Raw genomic sequence first — 25,685 nt, 5'->3', positions numbered from 1 at the left:
CAAACAAACATTTTCTCCAGATATTAAATACGTTTATTTCAGTTCTTCTCACCATATTTCTGGAAGGGACGCGTTTTTAATTTGACTGGAAGGCACTCTTGCAAAGTTACTAGGCCAGTTAGCAACCCAACATAAATAAAATGGCCCACCTTTCTTCAGACATCTGTGGTGGTGGAACATTTTGTTCGTAAAATAAGAGAGCTTTTGCTAGTTTCATGAATATAACTCCTATTTTAAAAGAACGTAAGTGATTGCATTAATTTTCGCGATAACTGCCTGCACAAAGCATCCACCCGCCACCAATTTTAAAAACAACAACAAGAAGAGGTCCGATGTTCGTAAAAATGTTCGATGTCCGCCGGATATTCTTACAACTTAATTGTATTTGGCTGTTCGAAAGATTAATATGTTTATGTTTTGTGGTTACGTGAACATAAGGTATACATAAACAGGAATTAATTACGGTGTAATAGATATTAATCGGGCTTTCAAAATAATATAATGTTATTCAATGATGTTAAATATATTTGAAAATGTAGAAAAGTATTGGTCATTCAACGCGTGCTCTATATATTATTCCGAAATACTATAATTTTGAAGGCTCGGTACTATAGTTCCACTTTGGAAATATTACAACACTGGTCTAATATTAGTCTATGCATTCGTCTATGGGCATGTATTTTCAATGACATCGCGTGAGTCGTGTAAACTGTTGAAGTGTAAATCAAAAAGCTTTTTCCATACAAGAAATGCAATAAAAGAAACTATTTTTAGTCTCGTTTGTTGTAATAACTTTATTTTGTTTTATGTATTGGAAAATGACGGGAAAATATCTTTAATGACTTGATTTTTAATGTGAATACAAAATATGGCAGAAATAACTCAGCTGTCATGTATGAGTAAGTACATACGATTATTTTTAAATCGAGGTATTGTAGAGCATGTTATCACTATCAGTGCCCATCATTCGTAAAAGCTGTATTCATCATAGCGAAACTTACTGTTTATTGAAACATTAGGCAATGTTTTGTGTATTTTACGATGTCGATGGTGTCCCATTCTATCCGGCTGCCTGCTGGATTATTAATTTGGGTTAATGAATGCTTGCAAAATGCATCCATCCCTCAAATCAATTGATGTTCGTCAGTAGAACTCAAAATTCGGTGAGTTTTGACCACATGCCACTATCGACTTAAATTTTATAATTCAAATATTAAATGAATGCTAAAGGGTAAATCATTAGTAAATAACAATATGTATGCAATTTAAAGTATAGGTATTTATACATGCACAGTTTCAACGAGTAACGTACAGCGAATTTATTCAGGTTTACTTGCTTTATTGAAAATTTGGTAATGGTGCTGCAGATGACCGCATCATTTTTTATAACTTTCTTTTTAGACCAAACCCAACCTAACCTAATCTAACCCAACTTAATCAAACATAATCTAACCTTAGTGTGTGATAATGATACATCAAAATGTATGAAAATGTCAAGCTTTAAATTAACAATTATTGGATCGAAAAGCATCTTCGCTGACAGAAAAAGTTATAATATTTAATATAATTATTGTCTGCATGGGATAAACTGTTTCCTCCAAAAAATAATTATAAATGGTCATGCGGTCATCTGTGGCACTGTAACCGAAAATTTTCTGAAAAACTAAATATGTATTATGTTTAATCTATTTTAATATTATTTTTGTACTTTGATTAGCTCGTTATTTTTACGATTTTTTTACTATTAAGTGCAATTTTGTGATGTGTGTTTATCTCACATATCTGGTCAACCCGCCATACCTAGCCGCCTATGGCCGGGTCCCCAGGCTTGAGCCCTTTCAGTCCCCCCCCCCCCCATTTGTGGGGGTCATGTAGTAGATATATTCATTAAATAAGAATATCTTGCACACAACAGTTTATAGAACTGGTTAGTTACTGGGTTTGTTTTATGCTTGATGCATTCATGCATATGTGTCACAGTTATGATTGATAAACATGAAATGTTATAATCCTTTTTTACAGGCTTATTGGAGTTGGCTCACCGAGAATATCAATCCGGTGATTATGACAGTGCTGAACATCATTGTATGCAGCTTTGGAGGCAGGAGAATGCAAATACAGGAGTGCTACTTTTACTGTCCTCAATACATTTCCAATGCCGCCGCCTAGACAAATCTGCACACTTTTCGACGCTTGCCATCAAACAAAATCCTCTCCTTGCTGAAGCATATAGGTATTGCCTAGAATTAAAAATAATTATGCTTAGAACACTGGTTGATAACTCTATGTGAGATATCTAGAAATATTGAATGTGAGAATATAACTGCCATATTTCCAATTCTTATCAAAAAACTGCTGAGAAAATATTGCCTCCATTACTATTTATTATTTCAGGACAGCTATTTTAAGTCTAAGGGAACCTTTTCTGGAACTAATTGATAATGAAATGATTCCAGCTGCTGTTCCTCTGTCCACCCTCTACCAATGTCAACCAATTTTCTCTTCTTATATATTGACACTTCCTTGTCTTATATTCTGCTACTGAATAATAACATGTAGAAAAAAGGGATAAAACAAAGTTCCGATAAATAAAGCCATTTGAAGAAGTTATGATATAAACTTGAAAAAAATTAACAATTTGCAAGCATCAGAAAACATTTCCAAAGTTAATATTCACCTTTCAACTGTCATCTCAAATATAGTCATGTTATATTCGGACTAATATGTTGTATACAACATTCCGTCTAATTTTTATATTGTGTGTGTGGATCATCAACGCATCTGAGCAAGTGGTATAACCAGGGTTGGTGTCACCCGGTGCGGTAAATTTTTCATTAAAACATATTTTTAAGGTAATTATTAATTTCAGTGATTTTATATAATAATAACACTAACGATAATTTTTGAAATACATAAAAAATAGGAAATAGAGAAAAAATCATTCGTTAATAAAATATATTAAATACCTACTAAACTTGCAGAACGTTTTTTTCTATATATTTGTATGTTGGGTTGTTTTTGTTCAATATAAACACTTATGCAAAATAAACATTTATAAAAAATGTGTTTCTTTTCACCCTGACGAATGGGGTTTTTAACTACGTGTTTACAGTTATTACTTTCAAAAGTCCAAGTCTTCAAATTTTTCAATTTCTTAACAGGATCCCAGTGTGCTTTTTGACTCAAATTCCTTTTTAAAAGATACAACCTCCATTCAATACACTTCTTTCCAAACGTGAATTCTCCTTGCATATTTGCTGCAGAGCGTATGATGTGTTTGACACAATCATCTGTTTCCGAATAAACAAATATATCACCAATTCTTACTTTTTGCGAATGCATTGAAGATCGCATTTCTGTTTCGATGATTTCAGAGAGCCATTCCAATTTAAATTTATCGCAGGATTTCTTAATGATCGTATTTGAAATATCACATCCACTCCTTTTTGACATTTTTAGGGGATAAGTTTTCTATAATTAATAAGTATAATTGAGGCGGTCAGAGCAGAAGTGGCGTAACCCACAAAAATGTCTAAACGGAGTTAACCATTGGAAGAGGTTCCAGAGGTAATAGATAGACATTCATCATTTTCATATGTCAAGTCCAACTAGACATGGACGTACACGTAAGCAAGACGATGTCTAGTCCAGTTCGACATACAACTTTTAGAGATTAAGCAACTATATTTATCTTTCCAATGCAGATGCTCTCCTATAAGATTTAATTTTTGTTTGTGGTTTCAGCAATCTAGGAAATGTTTTCAAAGAACGCGGTCAGTTACAAGAAGCCTTGGAAAACTACCGACATGCCGTACGGTTAAAGCCTGACTTTATCGACGGCTACATTAACCTTGCTGCAGCCCTGGTAGCCGCTGGTGACATGGAACAAGCTGTCCAAGCGTACATCACCGCATTGCAATATAACCCTGTAAGTGTTCAATTTGGTATTTACAAATCCGTAATAGTGAATCCAGCTGATGCTTGAACCAAGTTGCATTTTGGCGTCTAAGTGCTATTTATCTATGCAACATAATGAATGCCTTCCAAACTTTTCACTGTTCGTATATTCGACCAGCGCATCTATACACAAGACTGCTATCGGCCGTTATCGAGGGTAGTTTTTCATATTTTGTATTGAAGTATTATAATTTTTACAATAAGTGCTGTTTTAACATCTCTCTTGGCTGTGCTAAATTTTTGAGTGAACGAGCAGTTTTGACTGTTTAACGGCTAACTTATTGTAACAACTATAATACCTCAATACAACATAATATGATAATCTACCCTCGATAATGGCCGAAAGCAGTCTTGTGTATAAAATAGATGCGCAGGGGTGCTTCTCAAGGTTTTCTTCAACGTGCATGGGTAAAAAATCAACGATAAATATATATCTTATCTTCACATTATCTGATTTTTAAGTGTGACGTTAAAAACGTTACTGATAATATTATTTTATTTTCAGGAACTGTACTGTGTGCGTAGCGACCTAGGGAACTTACTGAAAGCTCTGGGAAGACTAGATGAAGCCAAGGTACATGTCAATAATATGTTGTATTTATTTTATGTATGAAACAGATTTGTTTCATTCCCCAATTATATATTATTATTAAACTGGCGCTAGGGGCCGTTCAGGTCCATGGCCGACTGCACAACGTTTCTCCAGGCATCTCTGTCCAGCGCTCTCTCTTCCCAGTTGACTATCCCCAGCCTTTCCGCATCCCTTTGAATGTTGTCCGCCCATCTCCGTCGAGGGCGGCCAAGAGGTCGAGTGCCAGCTGGTGTGCCTTTGTAAATCCTATAGAGAGTTCTAGATCTTTCAGATCGTACAACGTGGCCCGCCCATCTGAGCCTTCTTGACCTCAGAATATTAGTGATTCTAGGTTGGTATCGGTCGAAGAGCTCAGCGTTTGTGCGGATGCGCCACCGGTGGTTCTCATTGACGGGTCCAAGTATTCTCCGGAGGATTCTGTTTTCAAACACTTGGAGCGCCTTTTCTTGTTTTTCTGTTAAACCCCACGTTTCACATCCATACATGACGATTGGCTTGATGACCACGTTATACACCCGGAATTTCGTTTTGATGGACAGCATTTTGGACCTGAACAGACGACTCAGCGCGAAGTACGCTGCATTTCCACTTCTCAGTCGGTCAGAGAGCTCTAGGGACATTTCATTTTTAGAGGTAATGTTGGAGCCCAAGTACTTGAAGAGAGAGGTTCTCTCGAACGAGGAGTTTCTTATTCCAATGTTTCCAGAGGGTTCAATGCCTCTTGTCATTTTCAAATACCTGGTCTTTCCCACATTTACTCGTAGGTTCAACCTTTTCGCTGTGTCCTCCAGAGGAGTGAAAATATCTCTGACTTCTTCTTCAGATTCTCCGAGCACCACCAAATCATCTGCGTAGCCCAATATTTTATGGGACCCATTCAGGGTAACTCCACCTTCTGCTTTCAGAGCTTCTCTAACGGCTTTCTCTAAAGCTAAGTTGAACAGCATGGGTGATAAGGAGTCGCCTTGTTTTAGTCCTGCTGTCACCTCAAAAGATTCTGATATACTACCTTGCATATGAATTCTACTTCTGGATCCGTCCATGCATACTTTTATTATATTTATAAGTTTTGACGGTATTTCAAATTCTTTCAATATATTCCAGAGAGCTTCTCTATCAATAGAGTCATATGCGGTTTTAAAATCTACAAAGAGACAGTGTACATCTTGGGCGTATTCCCATTTCTTTTCAAAGATTTGGCGCAGTGTAAAGATTTGATCGGTAGTACTGCGGTTTCGTCTAAAGCCGCATTGGTAGTCACCAAGAATGTTTTCGGCATATGGTAGAATTCTTTCGAGAATAATGTTCGACAGAACTTTGTATGCAGTAGGAAGAAGAGAGATGCCACGGTAGTTTGCACAGTTGAGTTTGTCCCCTTTCTTGAAGATAGGACAGACCAGTGATTCTTTCCATTCTTCAGGGATCTTTTCTTCCTCCCATATTTGTTGCAGTAGCTCAAGCATGGCACTAAGAAAGGTTTCTCCTCCATGCTTGAGAAGCTCCGATGGAATATTATCGTTTCCTGCCGATTTGTTATTCTTTAAATAACTCAGTGCTCCCATCAACTCTGCCTTATTTGGTGGCGGTATAAGAGGTTCTGCTGTCGCGATTTCTGGCGATTCCAAAGGTTCATCTGGTACAGAGCGTTGAAGTAAGTTTTCAAAATGGGACTTCCATATGTTTAGCACTTGCTCTTTGTTTGCCACTATCTGACCCTGTTGATCTTTGATTTGTAGCGTGCTAGGTTGAAAGCCTCTTTTTTCAAAGCTCACTTTCGAGAAGAATGATCGAGTTTTATTTCGTTTTGCTTCTTCTTCCATCTGCTCAAAATTACTTTTGATGAAGCTTCGTTTGCACTTTCTCAGATGCTTTCGGACATTTTTGCACGTCTCGCTATATCGTTTTTGTGCTTCTTCGCTCTGCGTATTTTGCAGATAGAGCGCTCTTTCTGCTCTTCTCTCCTCCACCATTTGTCGGCAAGTGTCGTCGTACCAAGGGCACTTTACTTTCTTGGGTGCCAGTCCTATCGAGACTTCAGCAGCTTTTACCATTCCTTCTTTTAGTCTCTTCCACCTCTCATCGATACTCCAGGCTTCTCCTTCGGTGAGTATTCCGATTTGGTTTTGTAACTCTTTTCTGTAGCTATCTCTTCCGTTTGGAGTTGTCAGCTTTTCTATATGGTACTTCACTCTCGTCTTCGCATTTGCGTGCGCTGTCTTTTTAAGTTTTTCCCTAAAGGTTGCTATCGATAAGTTGTGGTCCGTATCACAGTCAGCGCCTCTGTAGCTTCGAATGTTTTCAATAGCTTTATGGTGTCGTCTATCAATTAGAAAATGGTCAATCTGGTTAAAAGTCTTCCTGTCCCTTGAATTCCAAGTCACTTTATGTATATTTTTACGAGGAAAAGTGGTACTTCGGGCGATTAAGTTTTTGGCGCTGCAGAAGAGAGCCACTTTTTTACCATTTTCGTTAGAATGATCATGTAGGCTCTCTTTTCCAATAAATGGTCTGAATACAGCTTCCTTCCCTATTTTCGCATTGAAGTCTCCTAGCACACATTTGATATCATGTCCCGGTAGCCTGTCAAAAGTCGCTTCAAGGAGATCATAGAAATTATCCTTTTCGGCCTCTTCTGAAGTCTCTGTCGGGGCATGTACATTCACAAGTGATATATTAAACCATCTTCCTTTGATTCTGAGCACACATATGCGCTCGTTTACGGGTTCAAAAGAAAGTATAGCATCTGCTACTTCTCTGGCGACCACAAAACCTGTTCCGAAAACATGTTTCCCTTCTGTGTTTCCGCTATAGTAGATAACATGCTGTCCGACTATAAGTTCTCCGCTATCCGGCCAACGGGTTTCCTGGATGGCGGTAATTTGGACCTTATATTTTGACAGTTCTTCCACTAGGTTTTGAGCTGCGCCAGCTCGGTATAGACTAAGTACGTTCCAAAATCCTATCCGTAGTCCATTTTTCGGTCCGGGTCGTCTATAAGCGGTTGCCATATGTCCGAGGTATTGTGTAGTATTAGTAACCTTTGGTGATTTCACGGGAGAGAGTGGTTAACCCTCTGCCCAACCCCCAACCTGGAGGGCCAGGTCTGTTGGTCCGCGGGAGATATTTTATTTTTCTCCTACCCTTGATTAGGGCATTCTCCTATCCGCCACCTGGAGACGCGCTCTCTAGGGGTTACAGACTCCCCCGACAGACCCCCCCAATTATTATTTTTATTACTATATAAAATGTTTCAATGCTTTTACCCTTACTATTTTTATTTAAGTATATATTTAAAGAATTTTCTTCTGTCGTAATTTCAGAAAGTGAGGTAGCATTGGGCTTTGTTTACAGCTATCAAATTAGTGACGAAGATTAAAAGAAATATTTTGATCTTCAAAATATTATGTTTAAAACTTCATTACACTTTTATTACTCATAATTTTAATAATTCGTGACTCGTTTGGTACGCTTTTATGTATGTAAACGGAATCAAAATTTGAGCTCCATTGAATTTAGTGTGAAGAAATCTGTAACTGTTTATTTTGAACAAAAATTAAATAGAAACATTTATTTTTTGTGTATATGGTATGTAATTGAGTTTTTTGAATCTATTTCATGTAATGGATAGTCATACACAGAGTTATTGAAGCATGATTTTTGATTCTGTTGATTATATTAATAGTGTTTTGGCGTAATTTGCTATTGGCGCACATTTTAAAATCGTAATTCATTTGTATTATTCTTCTATTGAATCCATTTTATGATCAAAACATTAATTAAAACGATTCATTATCAGATGTGAATGTTATAATGCGAGAAGAGAACTATTATCATTTCTTTTACTAAGTATAGTAAATCATTTTTTAATATGAAACCTAGTAAGGCAGTTTTATTTTTGTATGTACGTACATTGATAATAATAATTGTCTTTATGTAACCACACACTTTGACTGCCAACGTTTAATTAAAATAATACAAAAATAATTTCCATAAATTACAGGTAGCATTCTATACTTCAGTTCAATTTCAACCTTAGTTTAGTTATTAGACAGATAACATAGATTGTTAGTGTAGTTTGCATAGGCAATCTTTTGAAAAACCATTTAGGTATACCTGCCTTCCTGTATATCTTAGTAACTAAGATATACAGGAAGGCAGGGATTCTCAACCCTTTTCCAATAGTGACCTATAAAAAAATGACACCCATCATTGCGGCTCATCTTCAAGAACATCTTGGATTTCAAAAATAACCTATAAAATGACAATGGTGTCTTCTAATTGGCTAATGATGTGCCATCCTATCCTTGTCCCCACCTCTTTGTACCACTCTGCATGAGATTACCCACTACATAATTATTAATGCAGTATCAGTTTGTTACCATAATATAACTTGAGTGAAATGCAGAGATATTGATTTTAAATTAACCTTAACTAAGGCATTCTAATAATGTACACATTACATGTTTGTCTCACTTCTACTAAGTCACCGATTCCGGTGACATAAGGTTAAGAATTGCTTAAGCTTAAGTCGCTTAGAGCAGTGCTCCACAACCTTTTCTCATCCACGGCACACTAAAGGTCTTCCCAGAATTCCGCAGCACACCACAGGTTAAACAATTTATACTCCTACCTATCGCTAAAGTTAAACACAGTGTGATACTTTAAAATAGCGTTTTTCAAATGGTGTTCGAGGTAAAATCAATCGTATTGATTCTATGTTTAGCGATTTTTTGTATTTATTAATACATCCGCGTGAATAATGGTTAGTTGTCGGCTTAACAACACCTAATTATTTGTCAAGTATTGATACAAAAATAATAAATTGTATCCCACAATCGTATGTATTAAAATATTAATGCCAGCAAAGTAAAACAAACTTTTTTTTGCTCTTAGAGCAAATTTGTAATTTGTGTTTATCTCACTTATTTGCTTGACCTGCCACGTCGCCCCCCTGAGCTTGGGCCTCCAGGCTAGAGCCCCCAGAGTACCAAAATTGCATTCCTACCTACTTATTTGATAAAAAATTATATATACATAACGCATGACGAAGAACCAAATGTACATTTTCCCATGTATTTGTATATCAATAAAATGACTAATTATTATGATACCTGAGCTTGTTTCAATAAACGTAAAAGTCTTTAGCCTTACTTACTTAGTTTGTCAGAAATAGGAGGATATTCTTCATTAACCGATATCCAGAAAATAGCATAAGCGCTTTTATAGAATTTTCGGCATTGGTTGCAAAATGGTTTCGAATCCAGTCATATTGATTGTATGAAAGTAATGATGAAATTTCTTTTGAAGCAAATTTAAATGTTTTTGAGATGGATCCAAAATTAATTGCTTGTTTTCATTGGTGGTCTGGTAGAGATCCTTGTCTTAGCTCCTTCTAATTTATCAGATCACGTCAATTTGTTCATTCTGACCTTGCATTGTTTTATTAAGTTCATGCAGGTGCTCAGATGTATTACCAGCCATGTACGCAAATTTGGCTATTAAGTAAGTATTGTATAATATACAAAATTATTTGTGTTTTTTTTAACAATGCTCCGCGGCACACCGGTTGCGAAACACTGGCTTAGAGCAATGTTTTTTAACCTTTTTACATCCGCGGACCACAAAAAAATCAAAAAATGTTTTGCGGACCATCAACATTGGAATAAAATAATAAATATTTATATTTACACTATTTTTGAAACAACAATTGTCGAAATATATTACAACCCCACTTCAAATGTTCGGTTTCCAGGAAACTATTTTTGAACTGCAGAAAATTTTTGCAGCCCACCAAAAATTTTCGCGGACCACCGGTTAAGAAACCATGGCTTAGAGCATGGGTGGCCAACCTTTTCAGCAGCCGGGCCAGATTCTAAAAATTAGATTTTCTACCGGGCCGCACAACTGATTTTTTTATTACACAAAACAAAAAATAAATATTTATATTATAAAATATACTTATTAAATAAAATAAAACAAAGATGAGAATCAAACATATTTATTAGATTTTTTTTTAAATAATAAAAAATAAACAAAATAATATAAAAATAATAAATGTTAGTGAGAAGTTTGATTTTGTGCGGCAGAACTAAGTGCATCAATATCGATATCGGATGAGGTTGTTCCTACACGCAAACAGTTATCCAAATGCACATCAGTGATTCATGTTCTCACTCGGGATTTGATATGCTTCATCCGACTAAAAAGCAGTTCAGAGTGTTTCCAAATAGCGAGGTCATTATTAGAGCATGTATGTAAAACTCTTCCAAACCAACCTGATGGAATTTCTCCTTTAACTGTTCATCGCAACATATTTCACAATATTCCATTTGGGAGTATGTGCCTGTTTGCATGCGAATTCAAATTCGAGTGAGCCAATATCGAATCTTAGTTTGCGAAATTAGCACATCTAGCGGCAGCATTTGATATTATTTTTATTTTCTCACTGCTCCACGGGCCACAAGTTGACATCCAACGGGCAGGATGCTGCCCATTGGCCGCGGTTAGCCACCCATGGCTTAGAGTATCAAACAATATTGTATTTTTGTTTTTGGTTTGTCACAGTGTATACTCAGTGTAAAAAAACCAAATACAAAATCAAACCAATTCTAAAAATTTCGAGCAAAATAATACGGTCAAACACGTTCCATATGACACACCTAGCAACCTTCAACGACACAGCTGTTGAGAATGGGCGTTTTAGTGAATATAATATATTTTTTTATAGTGAATGTAGAGCAAGTAGGTACATATAGAAACTTAATAATATTAACTTCCAAAAGTTACAATACATTGAAAATACACCAAATAGTTTAAGTCAGTATGGAGTAGAAGAGAATTCAATTCAATCCTGACATTTATAATTATTTATGTCATACACATACATATTATGTTTATTGTTGTAGAATGACGTCAGCATTTCTAAATAAAACTCATTTTTCATAATTAATTTCTATACTTTACATGATTTTGAATAAGTGTAATATGCCCAGTGCTGTGCTGTTTCGAAAGGAAATGATATTTTTCTCTTTTTTTCACAAATACAAAAAGGAAATCTGTAAAAATAGACACATACATATGGCATATTGACAACTATAGGGCCCCAACTGCAAATTTGTAGAAACCGCCATTTGATGTTAAAATGTGACTTAATAAATCTTTATAATTTTTTGAAAACGTTTATCATACAGGCATTTCTTTAAATTTGGTTCAATCTCAACTAGTCATGCTAGTTGCAGATGTGGCCCGACCTTATAACTGTAAATAGATGTTGCAATACTTATAATTGTATATTCTCTAGATATAGGCCCAACTATTTTTTTAACCATAGAGGTTTGGTTATTTGGCTATCAAAAGGCATTTAAAAATTTCATATTATTGTGTAAAAAAACGAAAAATGAATAATTGACAAATATGGCCCTATAGTCATCAGTATGTGATATGTAAAATGCTCATGCGTAATGTCATAGATTTATCTTTGATTAATTTTATGTTTGATTTTCAGGTTTTGCTGTCTTGTAATAATTTGTTATTGTCCATTCATTGATATTTTTACAGTTGTTTCCTGCACCTGTCTAAACATTAATTTAGGAATGCACGTTTCGGAAATTTTACCACCTGAGTGTCCGACCATCTCAGAAAATAATATTCTTGTGTGCTATTCTTAAATTTGAGCATAGGAAACAACTGTACATACTTTCATTATGGTACAGTTAAACCAGTCTTTTTAATCTCCCATTCCTAAAAAACAATTTTCACTATTCCTACCAATTATTAGAGAAAAACACTGCATAGTCAATAAATTTTCATTCATAATTTCAGATTTTAAAAATGAAATATGAGAACACAATATTGTTACCAATCCGGGATAGTTTGTATACCAAATTGACAAAAATAACACATCTACATACACACTATTACATTAAGTATTGACATTTTATTATTATATAGGTAATTATGCTGATATTGTGGACTGGTTTGCCGATTTCATTTCTTCTTGACCGGATATATGCCACAAGCGCCCTACAAAACCGGCCATAGAAAATGACATACATTACATATACTGGCCCTGCGCATCTATTCTATACACAAGACTGCTATTGGCAGATATTGAGGGTAGATTATCATGTTTGTGGAATCATAGTGAAACACTTAAACGTGACATTATGCTAAAATATAATCAATATCATATTGATTTTAAGAAATGCTTCCTCAGGTAAAAAAAGTGCGATGCTATGCAGAGTTGTGCTACGCATGTTGCATTTATACAATAACTAGCAGTATCACCCGCCGCTGCCCAGCAGCCCGATTTTGTAACTATCGACTCGTGTGTGCGAGAATTGTGCGACATGACAAGTTATTATCGCCCATTTCATGTCGTATACCATAATACCTATTCTGGTAGCCACTCGCTAAGGACTCTTTTAACTCGCGAGTAACCAGTTGGCAACACCGAGAAAATTTATGTCTATGGTACGAGATGAAATGTCAAACGAAATTATTATATTTGTTGGGTATGTTTGTGTATAATACCTAAATATTCAATTAATTTAGTATAATATGATATAGTTATTTACGTAGAAAATAACCTCCCATAAATGCGAAACCATACAATATCGTATAAATATAAAATAAACACAGTGCCTTCAATAACATATATTTTTATGTAGGTATTTATTCATTATAAAATATTAACATAATTGAACTCAAGATAACTAGTAACATCGCGAATAATATAATTTGGCATCTTTATTGTTAATTGGTATAGCGTAATTTCCGTGTTCTTTCCGTGAGCGATACTCATTCATTTTGACGTTTTGATTTTCAAGGTCACTGTCACATATGAAACGAAATATCAAAATACACATGTAAATCAGGAAATAGGTACACGAATTTACATCGTTCGTCGAGCAAAAGAAAGGAGAAGTTTCAGTTAAGTGATCTTAATTGAAATCAGGTAAGGTTATATCCGTCTCAACATTATACCTACCTACGACTTTTTAATTCTCCATGGATATAATATTATAAACGTCATGATGGGTCAAATTGTCATCTTCTACGTCTTTGATTAATTTTAAGCTGTACAACCATATTTATATTTTCGCATTGGAAACTCTTCACGCTTGTAGGTAGGAACATTAAACTTACGACAAAATATACAATACTATACCTATATTGCGTCAGAGTTTGTGAAAGATATCTCACAAGCTCTTGGTTTAACCGGAAATTAAAAAATCTGTTTCGCAGATGATTATGTGATCCTAAAAGTGCAGCAAAAGTAACTATTTCTGGGATTGACATCTTTTACAATAATTGGGTGAATGATACAAATATATAGCAATGCTTTGGCGAAATATAAAATAATAATATGTAATTATTCTCGCGAGCCCAATAATAAAATAGTATCTTTTCGCAGCCTAGCCTTTCATTTTTGACAGCTCAAAACATAACTATGTTATCGGCGCGAGGCATCAACGCGCATGCCCACCGACTCAAGGCGTATGGGCGACTCTAGTCACGAGTGCCCTTTGGTATGGGCAATAATGTCGACGCGGATTATGACTAATTCAGGTAGTGATAAAGTTACAACATACCATATTTCGATAACATATGTCACGTTGGCGAATAACTATGATGTCCCACACGAGTCGTTAGTTACTGAATCGGGCTGCAGGAGTGGAATGGCTTAATATTTGAAAATTAAAAATTCTAAATTTAATTTGTATACTGCAAAGGATTGAATTTAAAAAATACGGAATCGCGATAGAAATGTTTACGCCAAATCATCAGATTGTCTATATACAATCTGTCAGAGCTGAAAATTGCACATAGGGTGAGTCTCGCTGAGTCTTTTTGAATTGGATTCATTAGAAAATTTGGCAGCATTCGTTGCCCGCGCCGCGCTGTCTCAATTGTCTCCCTACCGATTAGCGATTCTAATAACACAATTATTTGCATCTAACTTTGCCATTTGACCCCCGATCGAGCTGAAATAAACGCCAATATTTTTTAAATATACACATTCTAGCGACATTTTCTATGAAAATGGGGTTTGCAGCATTAACTGCCGCGTTTCAAGGACCTGTACGCGGCGGCCTTTTTCCGCAAAAACCGTAAAACTGTCCCCGGGGTGCAACGGGTTAAATCTGAAATTCGAGACAATGATAACGCACACCGGCTCGTCAGCCTCCGTCCACCCTCCAAATTTTGTTGAAATCCGACTACATGTGTGAATTTGTCTAAAGAAAAACCGACACCAGGACGGTACATACAAACATCCAAATATTATATTCTTTAATAATAATAAAATAAAAAGATTTCTGACTAATTCATAGTTTTAATATTTTTTATATATAGGTACTTATTTTAAAAATATCATTAAAAAATATAAATAAAAATGATTTCAAGTTATATCTACACATTTATATTTTTATAAAAATTGATGTTCTTTAAAATATTTATACCTCTAAGGGCGTGCGCACGACTCACCAAAGTTACATTGCAATCGGATTAATGGTATAGGAATGCATACAAATAGAAGAAGAAGTTGGTTGTACTAATTTAGAAACCTTTGGAGGTGTGCGCACAACAACCGACAAAAGTTTCATCGCAATTCATTTTCAGTTAATTCTGTTTTGTATGACCCACAATGTTATAAGCCGATGCTTAAGCCACTCGGCCATCCTTTACCTTAACATGTTACAGGATATGAACTGAAAGTTTTGATGATTGACTCTAGAGATTCTTGTTTTATAAGTTTTTTCATTTCCGTATCGAATTTAAAAAATCTTTCCTGTTTTTTTATGCCTCCTCACCACTAAATACCCCAACGCCTCATAATCCACAAGACACTGCGAGGAGAAGGAACGTCTCATCATTTTTTTTTTTTTTAATGAACAGGAGGAGAGACAAGACTAAAAATTTTGATTTGTTTTAAAAAAATGGCTTCTGTGTTATTGTTAAGTTGAACTTTATTGTTGTACTTAGGCATTGTGTAATTTTCGCAAATTAGTTTCACTGCCAGTAAAGGGCATTTATTTACATAATTTTTTAATATTACAAGCATTGATTAAACGGAATGAAACCAAATTCTCTTGCTCGGTCACTGGAAATAACATTGCGAGAGTTACATGATTATTTGAAAACAATGCCAATCTACTTTCTGAAATTTTCGATAGATATTTTCTTGTTACAATTTTTTGATATTAATTTATATTATTGTTTTCATATTATTTTCGTTTAATCCACTTTCGTACATCACTCTTTTATTAATTGTGTTCAAATCCTTTATTTTTAAATAAATCAACACTAATTCTATTCATTTCTATTTCTTTCAAAATATACTTTATTTCTATAAACAAATTACCATGGATATGTTTATATTATAAATTATAATCACCTTTTCTTCGACATTCCATAATAAAAACCATACATAGATTTTTATCATTCTTATGATTATTCTTACGTTTTCATATTACGTAAAACTTAATTAATGACTGTCATTGTGTGATTCTTCAAACAAATTCTTCGGATGAAAAACAGATCAGCATTCCAAAAGTAAATATGATATAATTATTAATCTATTGCATTTATTCATGACAAGATCATAAATCGCTTTGTAAATCAATCCGAAGATTACCTTGTCACTATTTTACAAGAACCACATCTCACTTCAAGGTTTGCAGATTTGGCCTCTTTCATTACTGTTGTTCATTTAATTATAGCATTCCACTAGAATAATAATTATTCTTTATACACAGATTTTATCAATTATAAATTTGGAGTTAAATGACTATGGGTAGTCACCATTTGAACGGTTAATATCATTGAGCGATAGGTAGGTTTATGAGTTCCATATCATTCATTATACTGTAATATATGAAAAATTTCGGCATACTTATAAATAGCATAGTGTAAAGCCCTAAGAGTGACTATATTATAACTTGTGATGGATAGCTTGTTTGATTATAATATATGTATATGGGGATAAACAACTCGTGCCGTGTCAGCATATTGATCGGCAATATTAAATAACTGACCGCAATTACGAATTTCTTAATATTCATTTCCCGTAGTGGCAAACTCAGTAAATAGCTCAATGTATTTATAATTTCTGCAGTATCTGTAATAGTTATTTCCTAAATATTCTCTTCCCGGGAAAAACACATCGCACCCTATTGTCATTGTATTTATTATATTGTACCGATTTTACCCCTGTACTGATGTAACAGTAAATAAACTCTCGCTTCTCCATCATCACGAACAACCACGACTGTCTTTCATCTGCATCACCTATCTACCTACCTATAGATTCCTACACGTACATAATTAACTTTATTTGTACTGTGACTTGTATTATGTTAAACTTTATGATCATTTTTTTTTTTCATTTCTACATATTGTAGCAATGCAACTTGTCAGAAACTCATTATGATGAAAGCATAATATTATAAACTATTCGTTAGACCCAATTTCTTTTGTAGGTGTCACTACCGGTAAATTTTCTTCTTAATAATTTTGATAAACGAGTTGTTGTAACATACGTCTTATTTTTCTAAAACATTTTGGCAAAGCAATAAATGTACATAATAATAAATAGTACAGCAATAGCTCAATACTCTGCTATAATTATAACGATACTGTGCACATTTTAAACGGTTTGACAGAAACAAAATCTTTAATGCATGGTTGGTAGCAACGTTCATTATTGACAACTGGATTCGTTCATTCCTTGTTGCTCCAAGAATGGCTTTTCAAAATGTGTCATTTAAAAATAGGTTATGTTGAACCGTTTTTTAGTTTATTCACATTCAAGTTGTACATTTGTCGTTAGGTTGTGTGAATTTTCGCAGACCCGGCTGACAATCACTATCATATGTGTTTTAAACACGTTTCAATTGGTAGTCATATTAATTTCAATCAATTTAAACACATTGTTTTATAAATTACTCATATTATATCACACATAATTGAACGAATATTTCTAATTTCATTGTATTTTTATAATATCAGAGATTAGGTGTTTGGAGAGTCTCCATCTTGGAATTACCTGCATTTTGATACAATCGTTTTGGACAACGGACGGGCCCAATCGAGCATTCTGCTGTTGGAAAGGTATAGTAGACTGCTTCCCTGTCCCCCCAACAAAACGCTATGGGCTCCGGGCTTTCATATACGACAACAAGATTTAATGATTTTCACACTGTTTTAGTTCAAGATTTTTTTCTATGGATGCGGTCAGTTACCATCAATTTATGCGTAAGCTTTAACAATTACATTTATACAAACAATGAAGAGTACGCTGGACTCCGTGGCTTTGTTCTAGCAAGTGCTCGTACCCAAATTTATTTTGAGTGTATTCTTTCACCCGATATCCAAGTTTACTCTTAATTGTCTGTTCTGCTTTTGGCGTAGATTTCAATATTATTTTTTTTATTTTCAGGAAGGATTTTTGCAGTCATCTTGTATTTCAACATGTTTTTTGATTGTTTTGACTGTGTTAGTAATTCTTACAGATGGGGCATTACAAATTTTTCTTTTTTGGAAGTTTACAGGTACTGTTTGTTTTTTAGTGTCCAATGATCGTAACCTGTAAGCATTTTATTTTCTCTAGGCTATAAGGCGTAAATTATTTTAAAGCGTAAATGTTGTGATATTAGAGTATATTACTTGGTCGATGTGATATTGATAATATGCTCAACAAAATAATATGTTTTATTTTTCAATACATTTTAATCAATCAATATGCAGATTTTTTATTATATTTATTAATTATTTTAATATACAAAGTATTTGCTATACCTACTCATTTTATTATAAACCCATTTTCACTGAATTAACATAATATAGTATATGAAAACTTTTCAATAACCATTCGAGAATTTTTATTAATTTTATTTAAATTTAATACATAATATATAGATCAATGATTATCAATATAATGGTGATTGAATAAGAAACCTCCAAAAAATTAATCATGTAGAATGATCACAGAGGCTAGAGCCATTCTATTAACTATGGTGAAAATACTACCCAGTTAGCGATTCTTTTACAAATCAGTTCCACTTTTATAACTGTGATAACGTGATATTTTACGATTTCCACCCTACCACGCATATTAAATCCCCACAGAGCTAGTTTGGAGAGATATTATAATTGATAAACATTGTGAATTTAGTTGTCAAACTGAAAAAAACATGAAGTTTATTTTTAAATTGTATTTCGCTTAAATTTGAGAAATGTTGTCAACATGTGCGGAAATTTAATATACGTACTGTGAAAAGAATTTATTTTTATATTAATATTGAATAAAAATTGTCAAACAATAATTGTTGTGTGATACGGGCTGTATGGTTTTAAAACCGAAGATCCCCGACGTTATTCGAAGTAGGTATTCGGGCGTGAGCAACTCAAACCGTCGCTCGCGAAGACACGTTTCAGGAAGAAAAAATATGTACATATTGGTTTTGCATGCAACTCTTTCTCATTGCAAAAGCATTAATCCATATAAGATTTCTGGGCGCTTTCCGACAGACGAGCGAAATGGTATATCGCTCCCATGAACAAGTCTTTAAAATAGCCGGTTAGAAACACATATTAGAATTTGTTTTTGTATATGAACTAATGACCACGGTAATAGATCAGAACACTTTTAATAAATCAAATATAAATGAAATACTTATTTAAAAAAAATATTTTTTTCGCATAAATTGAGTGGGTGGGTGTTCACCGCTCCAGCGCTCTCAGGGGCACATCGCCACTGGTTCCACCCATTTATAAGTTTTAGCCACCAAATGCTATCAAAAACAAATGTCAAAATATTATATTATAATTATTTATATTATGTAGCCGCATGAGCGAGTGATAATGTGTCACATGATCTTTTTCATGTGTTTCGATCCAGGGCATGGACATGGATTTAGTAGATTCAGCAAGTAGATATGTAAATACGACGGTTATAACCGGTTACCCGGTTAGTTATTCGCAGAATAACCACTAACCGGGTAGTATTTTCCCTCTGGTTAATTGGAAGCCCTACTCTTAGATATTAAAAAAATTAAAAAAAGTGTCCCAAAGATGGGTTTATAAGCCTGAAACAACTGCAACATAAATAACTCATATCGTAAAATTAACAAAAAAATCTTAACCATTATAATGTGGGTCTAAAGCCAGTTCAATTAATTGGAAAGTTCATGCTGCAAGCTCAGTCTAATTATTTTAATGTTATTTATCTCGTCATCTTATTAAAAATCTATTTTAAATAATACACATTATATTAAATTATTATTTCATATTCGATAATCATATTAAATCCTTTGTTTTTACTGTAATATAAAAGCTACATGTTGACAGATATATTATACTGTTATCACTTATTAGTGTATTTTCAAACAGGAACTTTTTGTCCATGTGGTAAAACTGTGAACTAACAAAGCCCATCCTGTGCAATTGTTTGCTTTTCTGTTTTCAAATGAGGCACGCCCCAAAATTGATGCTTTTTATAACAAAAATATCTCTAAAACGATCAGGAGAGATGTTAGAATTATTAGTAAACTTTTGGTTTAATGCGAAGAAGAAAAGGAGTCGGAGAAGTTTTCTATATGAGACTACAGCGACTTCCTGTAATCGACGAGATCTTGTTGTCGGAGAGTAGTTCACTAAACAATAGCATAATTACAATTACATTCAATCTCAAATATTTGTTTTTTAAATACTGTGACAATCAAAATAACTAGGAACCAATAATTTGTGATATAAATAATTAAATGCTCTTTCAAATTCATTAAGAGCATACTTCAGTGAAACGGCAAATAATTTTCAACAGTAGGTGTGATGAAATTTCTCACTAGTCGCCAATCGAGGCGGACAGTCGAAAACATTCTTAAATCATGTAAAGATGACTAAAAAACTTAAGTATGTACTTAAAAAAGAAAACATGTCAATGAATATATTATTATTATTAGTAATATAACATTAAATGGAGGCATGCTGGATATGACAAAATTTCATTATATTATGTAATGCTAGCAGATGGTCAAATCAAACTATGTACTGAACTCTTTTCACCATTTACATATCTATTTAAAACTGGCATATTATTAATTCCATCCATTAAGTATTATCCTATACTCACATATGCATTATTTTTTTTATGTAGAATATGCGTAGTTATATACTGTATTTATGTTTCAACATTTTTCATTACCATTATGGCATATGCTTTATATTTTTCTTTTGTTATTTAGGCATGTTATCTAAAGGCAATAGAGACAAGACCGGATTTTGCCGTAGCCTGGAGTAACTTGGGTTGCGTTTTTAACTCACAAATCGAAATATGGCTGGCGATACATCACTTTGAAAAAGCTGTTGCACTGGACCCTAATTTTCTGGATGCCTATATCAATCTCGGAAACGTTCTCAAGGAAGCTAGAATATTCGATAGGTAAGTACATATTTATTTTACATTTAATATGTTACCCAAGATCTGGTATGAATATGGTATTTGCAATTACGCAATATGAAACAATATCATTCAAATTACCTCCCTGCAGATCGATTTCCTAACTATCGAGGCCCGAGGTGTAACATGAGTTGGCAACACTGCCAAAATTGCCAAAATAAAACAAACGAAGCCGAGATAATCGATGTCTTTGGTACAAAAAAATAGAAACGTCAAACGAAATCAATATGTTTGTTAATTATGTATATGTATAATACGTATATATTCGATTGATTTAGTATAATATGATGATATGGTTACGTACAAAATAACCTCACATAAATGCGAAACCACATAAATATTATTACACTATAAAGCAAAATAAACAAAATGCTCTTCAATAACATCCTTTTAAATGTATTTATTCATTACAAATGTATGTAGTAACATTGTGAATAACATAGTTAGGTATTTTAATTCTGTTTATCTCACAATTTCCGTGTTATACAGCGATTTATGTCTTTTGACATTTCTGGAACAGAAGAAAACATAAGCTTTAATATAGATACCTTATCAAAAACATGATGAATCTAAAAAAGAGGAAGGGTGGCAAGAACTCGACGATATGTGCGTATGTATCTTATAAATTTGACAATTAAAGGTTCAACAATCACTATATTTTCCGTCGGAAAATATTCATACATTTTACAAATCTAAATATCAAAATAAACAAGTCGTGTGCCAAAATAACAATATATCGTGTGAGAATTTGCGAAAGATATCTCACAAGCTCTTTGTTTAACCGGAAATTACCAATACATTCGCAAAATATTAAATAATATATTAATAATTATTCTCGGGAGTCCAATAATTATATCTTTTCGTAGCTTTTCACTATTGACAGTTCAAAACGATCGACGCGAGGCACTCTATCATGAATCAATTAATTAGTCTATGACCCAATGCGCATACCCACACACTTATTTGTTGTATGGGATGTTAACGATACTAGTTCACCCGGTCAATAGTGTCGACACAAATTTGACTCATTCCGGTAAAGATATAGTTACAACAAAGCAAAAATCAATACGTCACAATCGAAATCATTTGCGACTGACTTTGAATCTCCCGAGTTACAACATAGCGCCCTTGCAGCTCACGATCCGCCTTCGGCAATTTTTCATGACTTTCACACATTTCAGGCTCTATCGTTAAGCCTTTCAAGAGTTTGTAGATTGTTCGTATAGACACTTCCTTTCGCATAAGCCCACAAAAAGAAATCCAACGGTGTCAAGTCGCATGATCTTGATGGGCAATTGAAATTGCTGTCTTGAAATTAAACGGCCATCGAACTTTTCTCGCAATAAAACCAGTATTTCCTGAGCTGGATGTAGCCCTATTCTGTTGAAACCACATGTTTTCCAAATCGAAATCTTCTAATTTCGATCACAAAAAGTCAATAATCATTTGCCTGTAGCGAACGTCATTAACGCCACGTCTCAGACCAAAAACAGTAACTGTTGGAAGAATGTAACAGCCTCAGTTGAATCGGCTGTTATGGGTGTTTTTGCACCCAAATATGGCAGTTTTGCTTATTAATATACCTATTAAGATGAAAATTTGCTTCATCACTGAATTTACTTGAAAACCTGCTCTTTCAAGACTCAATCGGCGAATCTGTGATGCTGCTCATGGTTTTTTGGCTTTAGTTATTGCGTGAGTTGGATCTTACATGTGTGTAGGTGAAAGTCTTTCTGCAAAATTCGTCATAAAGGGCCGTATGAGGGGCCAAGTCACTGATCTTCTTGGAATTGACATTTCTAGCTCTTTCGCATGAATGGGCTCGATGAACAGGTGATCCGAAACACTACCGGTTTCTTCAAAATTTTTAATCAGCTTCTGAATACAGTCTTCAGTTGGGCAATGATTTCTATCGAATGATGACCTTAATTTTCGCAGTACAACCATCAAAGATTTGTTATTATCGTAGTATTATTATACGATTTTTATGCATTCGAAACGATTCATTGTGTTGGTTTGTAAACTTTCAACTGACAATACAGTACTCTCTCAGATACATTTCATCACTGTCACAACACCGTTGTATATTAAGCAAACACATTTGTCCTTAGTTTCAATAGTACCCAGTCTTCTTCACAATCACTGCTCAATTGATACATTCATTGTTTTTTACTCATTTTGGGGTAAAATATTTTTGATAAAAAATCAACTGCAGCGACGACACGTAATGTGGTGCAACACTAAAATTTAGACAGAACGGCGTTGCCAGCAAGAAAAATACGCACCTAATTCCACAATAATTTTTTTTTTTTTTTTTCCGACCATGTCCGATCCTAATAGGATCATATGGGCCTCCACAGAGTAGAGGTTTGTATTGACAAATTTTGTTTTTTACGAGAAATGGATGTCAGCCACTTGCTCAACCTATTAGGTCCATACCCTGACTCACACACAAATTGAAAAACAATATGTGTACTTGCCAGACCCAGGATTCGAACCCGAGACCCACGGCGTGATAGTCCAACGCTCAAGCCGCGTATAATAATATTATGTAACCTTCACTCACTGACAGTGGAATTAAAACTTATTCGTAAAATAACAATAATATGGTTATTCTGTTGCGATTTCAATAAAATTTATTTTCAAATAAATGTTATTTAATACTTTATAAAGTTTTTGCTTCTACCTGCCATCTTTGACCAGACATTATATTATTTTGTATACACGTTTTTTTGTGATTGTTCATCTAAATAATGATATAAAAATGGACTAAAGGTTAGGTACCTCACCTCCTCAGGCTAATGAATATACAACTTTTGTGTCTTCTTTTTCCAGATATGACAATTCTGATAATCAAATTCTGACGACTCTAAAGTGGAAAATTTGATAAAGAAGCTAAATGAGACATGAGTGGCCAAAGCGACCATTCCTAACCGCCCGCCTGTCTGATATGTACACATCTCTGATGCCCGTCTCACACAGCGTGCGAGACAAGCCGTGCGACAGAGTCATCTAGACGGCTGTATCTGTCTATCATTATTTTCCATTATTAAACTAACTTGTTATTTTTGTACTGTGGTTAATATTTACGAGCAATATTTGTAAAGCTAATAATAAGCATATTGCTTGCGATAATACAAGTTAAATAAAAGATATACTTACAAATAAAATAAAATTAAATACAATTTTTAATAGGTATTATTAAAATTTTATTAGTAATCATCTTGTCCATACCTAATCATCACCGTAGCCTATGTGTCCGATTTTTAGCCCATATTTCAATATTTTTAAAAATTTAAACTTCTTCAGGTCTGCAAAAGAAATAATATTTTTTATCAGAACACTCGTAATATATAATTCAAGTTCTCGGTTTGTTGTAGACATACAGATGATCGATTTGAATAGTGAATTGGTTATCAGTGTTATCACCATTCCTAAAGCTAAACTATACAACATAAGTACATAATTAAATAATATGATAATTATATGGTTGAGGTTATAATTTTACAAATGGATGTGCGGTGTTATCGACATGGGCTAACACTAAATAACGCCAATAACGAAAACTGATAAGTCCACCATTCAATATTAGTGGGAAATCACACATGTGCCGAATATGCATAGGTATGTTTACTAGCTAATTAACCCATATATGCAATAAGTTGGGTGTGTCAACATATTTTATGTTTATATCACTTTTAATTTAATAATTGGTTTCTGTAAATCTTTAGATTTTCAAATATTTCACATAGAATACGGAGGGAGGTATTTCTTGTTAGATTTTGCCTAATTGAGTTGAATTCGAGTGCTTAAAGTCAGACAACGTTATCTACAAAAAAGTTTTTTTTTTTTTTTTGAGATAACGTTATTTTACATTTATGGCTACATGATAGTCAAACAACGTTATGTCAATCTTTTCTAATTTCTTATTAAATCGTCAGTAAAGTTTAACGCTAACTACATAAGTTACCCTTGCTTTCATATTTTTTTAAAACTATCCCTATAAATTTTAACATCATCATAAGCAAGATAAATGTACAATACACAATAAATTATAAAATATTAACATTATGTTTTAAATAAACATATCCCTTGTTGAGTTACAAGAATCTAAAATAACGATTTTTGGCTCTCCTGTAAAGTTGCACTTTTGTAGATAGTGTTGTTTGACACTAAGCCCTCGAATTGACAAAAGATGAAATCTACAATGAATCAGGGGAATCAGTGCAACAAGTTAGAAAGAATTGTGGTGATTATTCATATAAGCTGCGCCCACTTTAACAAATCTCCACCCGGTGCAAAGGGTGGAGGTAGGCTGTTAAGATCTGACATAAATAGTGCACACTAAACTTTGTCAAACATACTTATTTGTTTTCATTGACCTGAGGAATACAAATTGACCGTCTGCAAATTGGTCAGTTTTTACAATAAAATTAAACCTTGCTTAAACGAAACCATCATAATATAGATTGTTTATTTCTGTGTTGATAGTAATTGACGTCATAGATTATAAGACACACATTGAATTCAGTGACACCAAAATTGGAAAAAAAATACTAAAATTTAAGTCAAAAACACGTCACAAGTATATTTGTTTTTACTGATTTGGAAGGGAGCTAAAAATTACCGGTATCTAACTGACAAAATGCTTTTTTTGGATATGAGTTCAGCATAATA

General features: G+C 33.9%; 2 protein-coding genes across 6 annotated transcripts in view; one reads left to right on the top strand and one right to left on the bottom strand.

Annotated features, from left to right (window-relative positions):
• Window positions 1–684: 684 nt before the first annotated feature.
• LOC147069874 (UDP-N-acetylglucosamine--peptide N-acetylglucosaminyltransferase 110 kDa subunit-like) lies at window positions 685–24,193 on the top strand. Of its 3 annotated transcripts, XR_015071129.1 has the most exons (7): window positions 685–899; window positions 2,023–2,233; window positions 3,745–3,928; window positions 4,463–4,531; window positions 17,561–17,662; window positions 20,794–20,990; window positions 23,844–24,193. XR_015071129.1 is itself a non-coding variant. In XM_085950098.1 (6 exons), the coding sequence occupies exons 1-6, from the start codon at window positions 869–871 to the stop codon at window positions 23,893–23,895; spliced, it is 744 nt and encodes a 247-aa protein (XP_085806224.1). In that variant the 5' UTR covers window positions 685–868; the 3' UTR covers window positions 23,896–24,193. The 3 variants fall into 3 exon arrangements, 2 of the variants coding, with proteins under 2 accessions (XP_085806224.1, XP_085806226.1); XM_085950098.1 differs by lacking the exon at window positions 17,561–17,662; XM_085950100.1 differs by lacking the exons at window positions 20,794–20,990; window positions 23,844–24,193 and having other exon boundaries at window positions 17,561–17,747.
• Window positions 21,381–25,685, bottom strand: part of LOC147069873 (uncharacterized) — a 26,004-nt gene continuing 21,699 nt past the window's right edge. The window contains exons 11-12 of one of the 3 annotated variants that reach the window (XM_085950097.1): window positions 24,243–24,319; window positions 21,381–21,519 (exon numbers count right to left, since the gene is read on the bottom strand). Coding sequence is in view for 1 of the 3 variants with exons in the window: in XM_085950095.1 (XP_085806221.1) it covers window positions 24,243–24,319 (77 nt within the window). In the remaining 2 variants the exon portion in view is untranslated. The remainder of the gene's footprint in view (window positions 21,520–24,242; window positions 24,320–25,685) is intronic. The other 2 variants (XM_085950095.1, XM_085950096.1) reach the window with 2 other exon arrangements.

Source organism: Rhyacophila brunnea, unplaced genomic scaffold (assembly GCF_057557595.1).
Source record: "Rhyacophila brunnea isolate RB1 unplaced genomic scaffold, BYU_Rbru_1.0 scaffold_228, whole genome shotgun sequence".
Lineage (NCBI taxonomy): Eukaryota > Metazoa > Arthropoda > Insecta > Trichoptera > Rhyacophilidae > Rhyacophila > Rhyacophila brunnea.
This window is presented reverse-complemented; position numbering and strand designations above follow the sequence as displayed.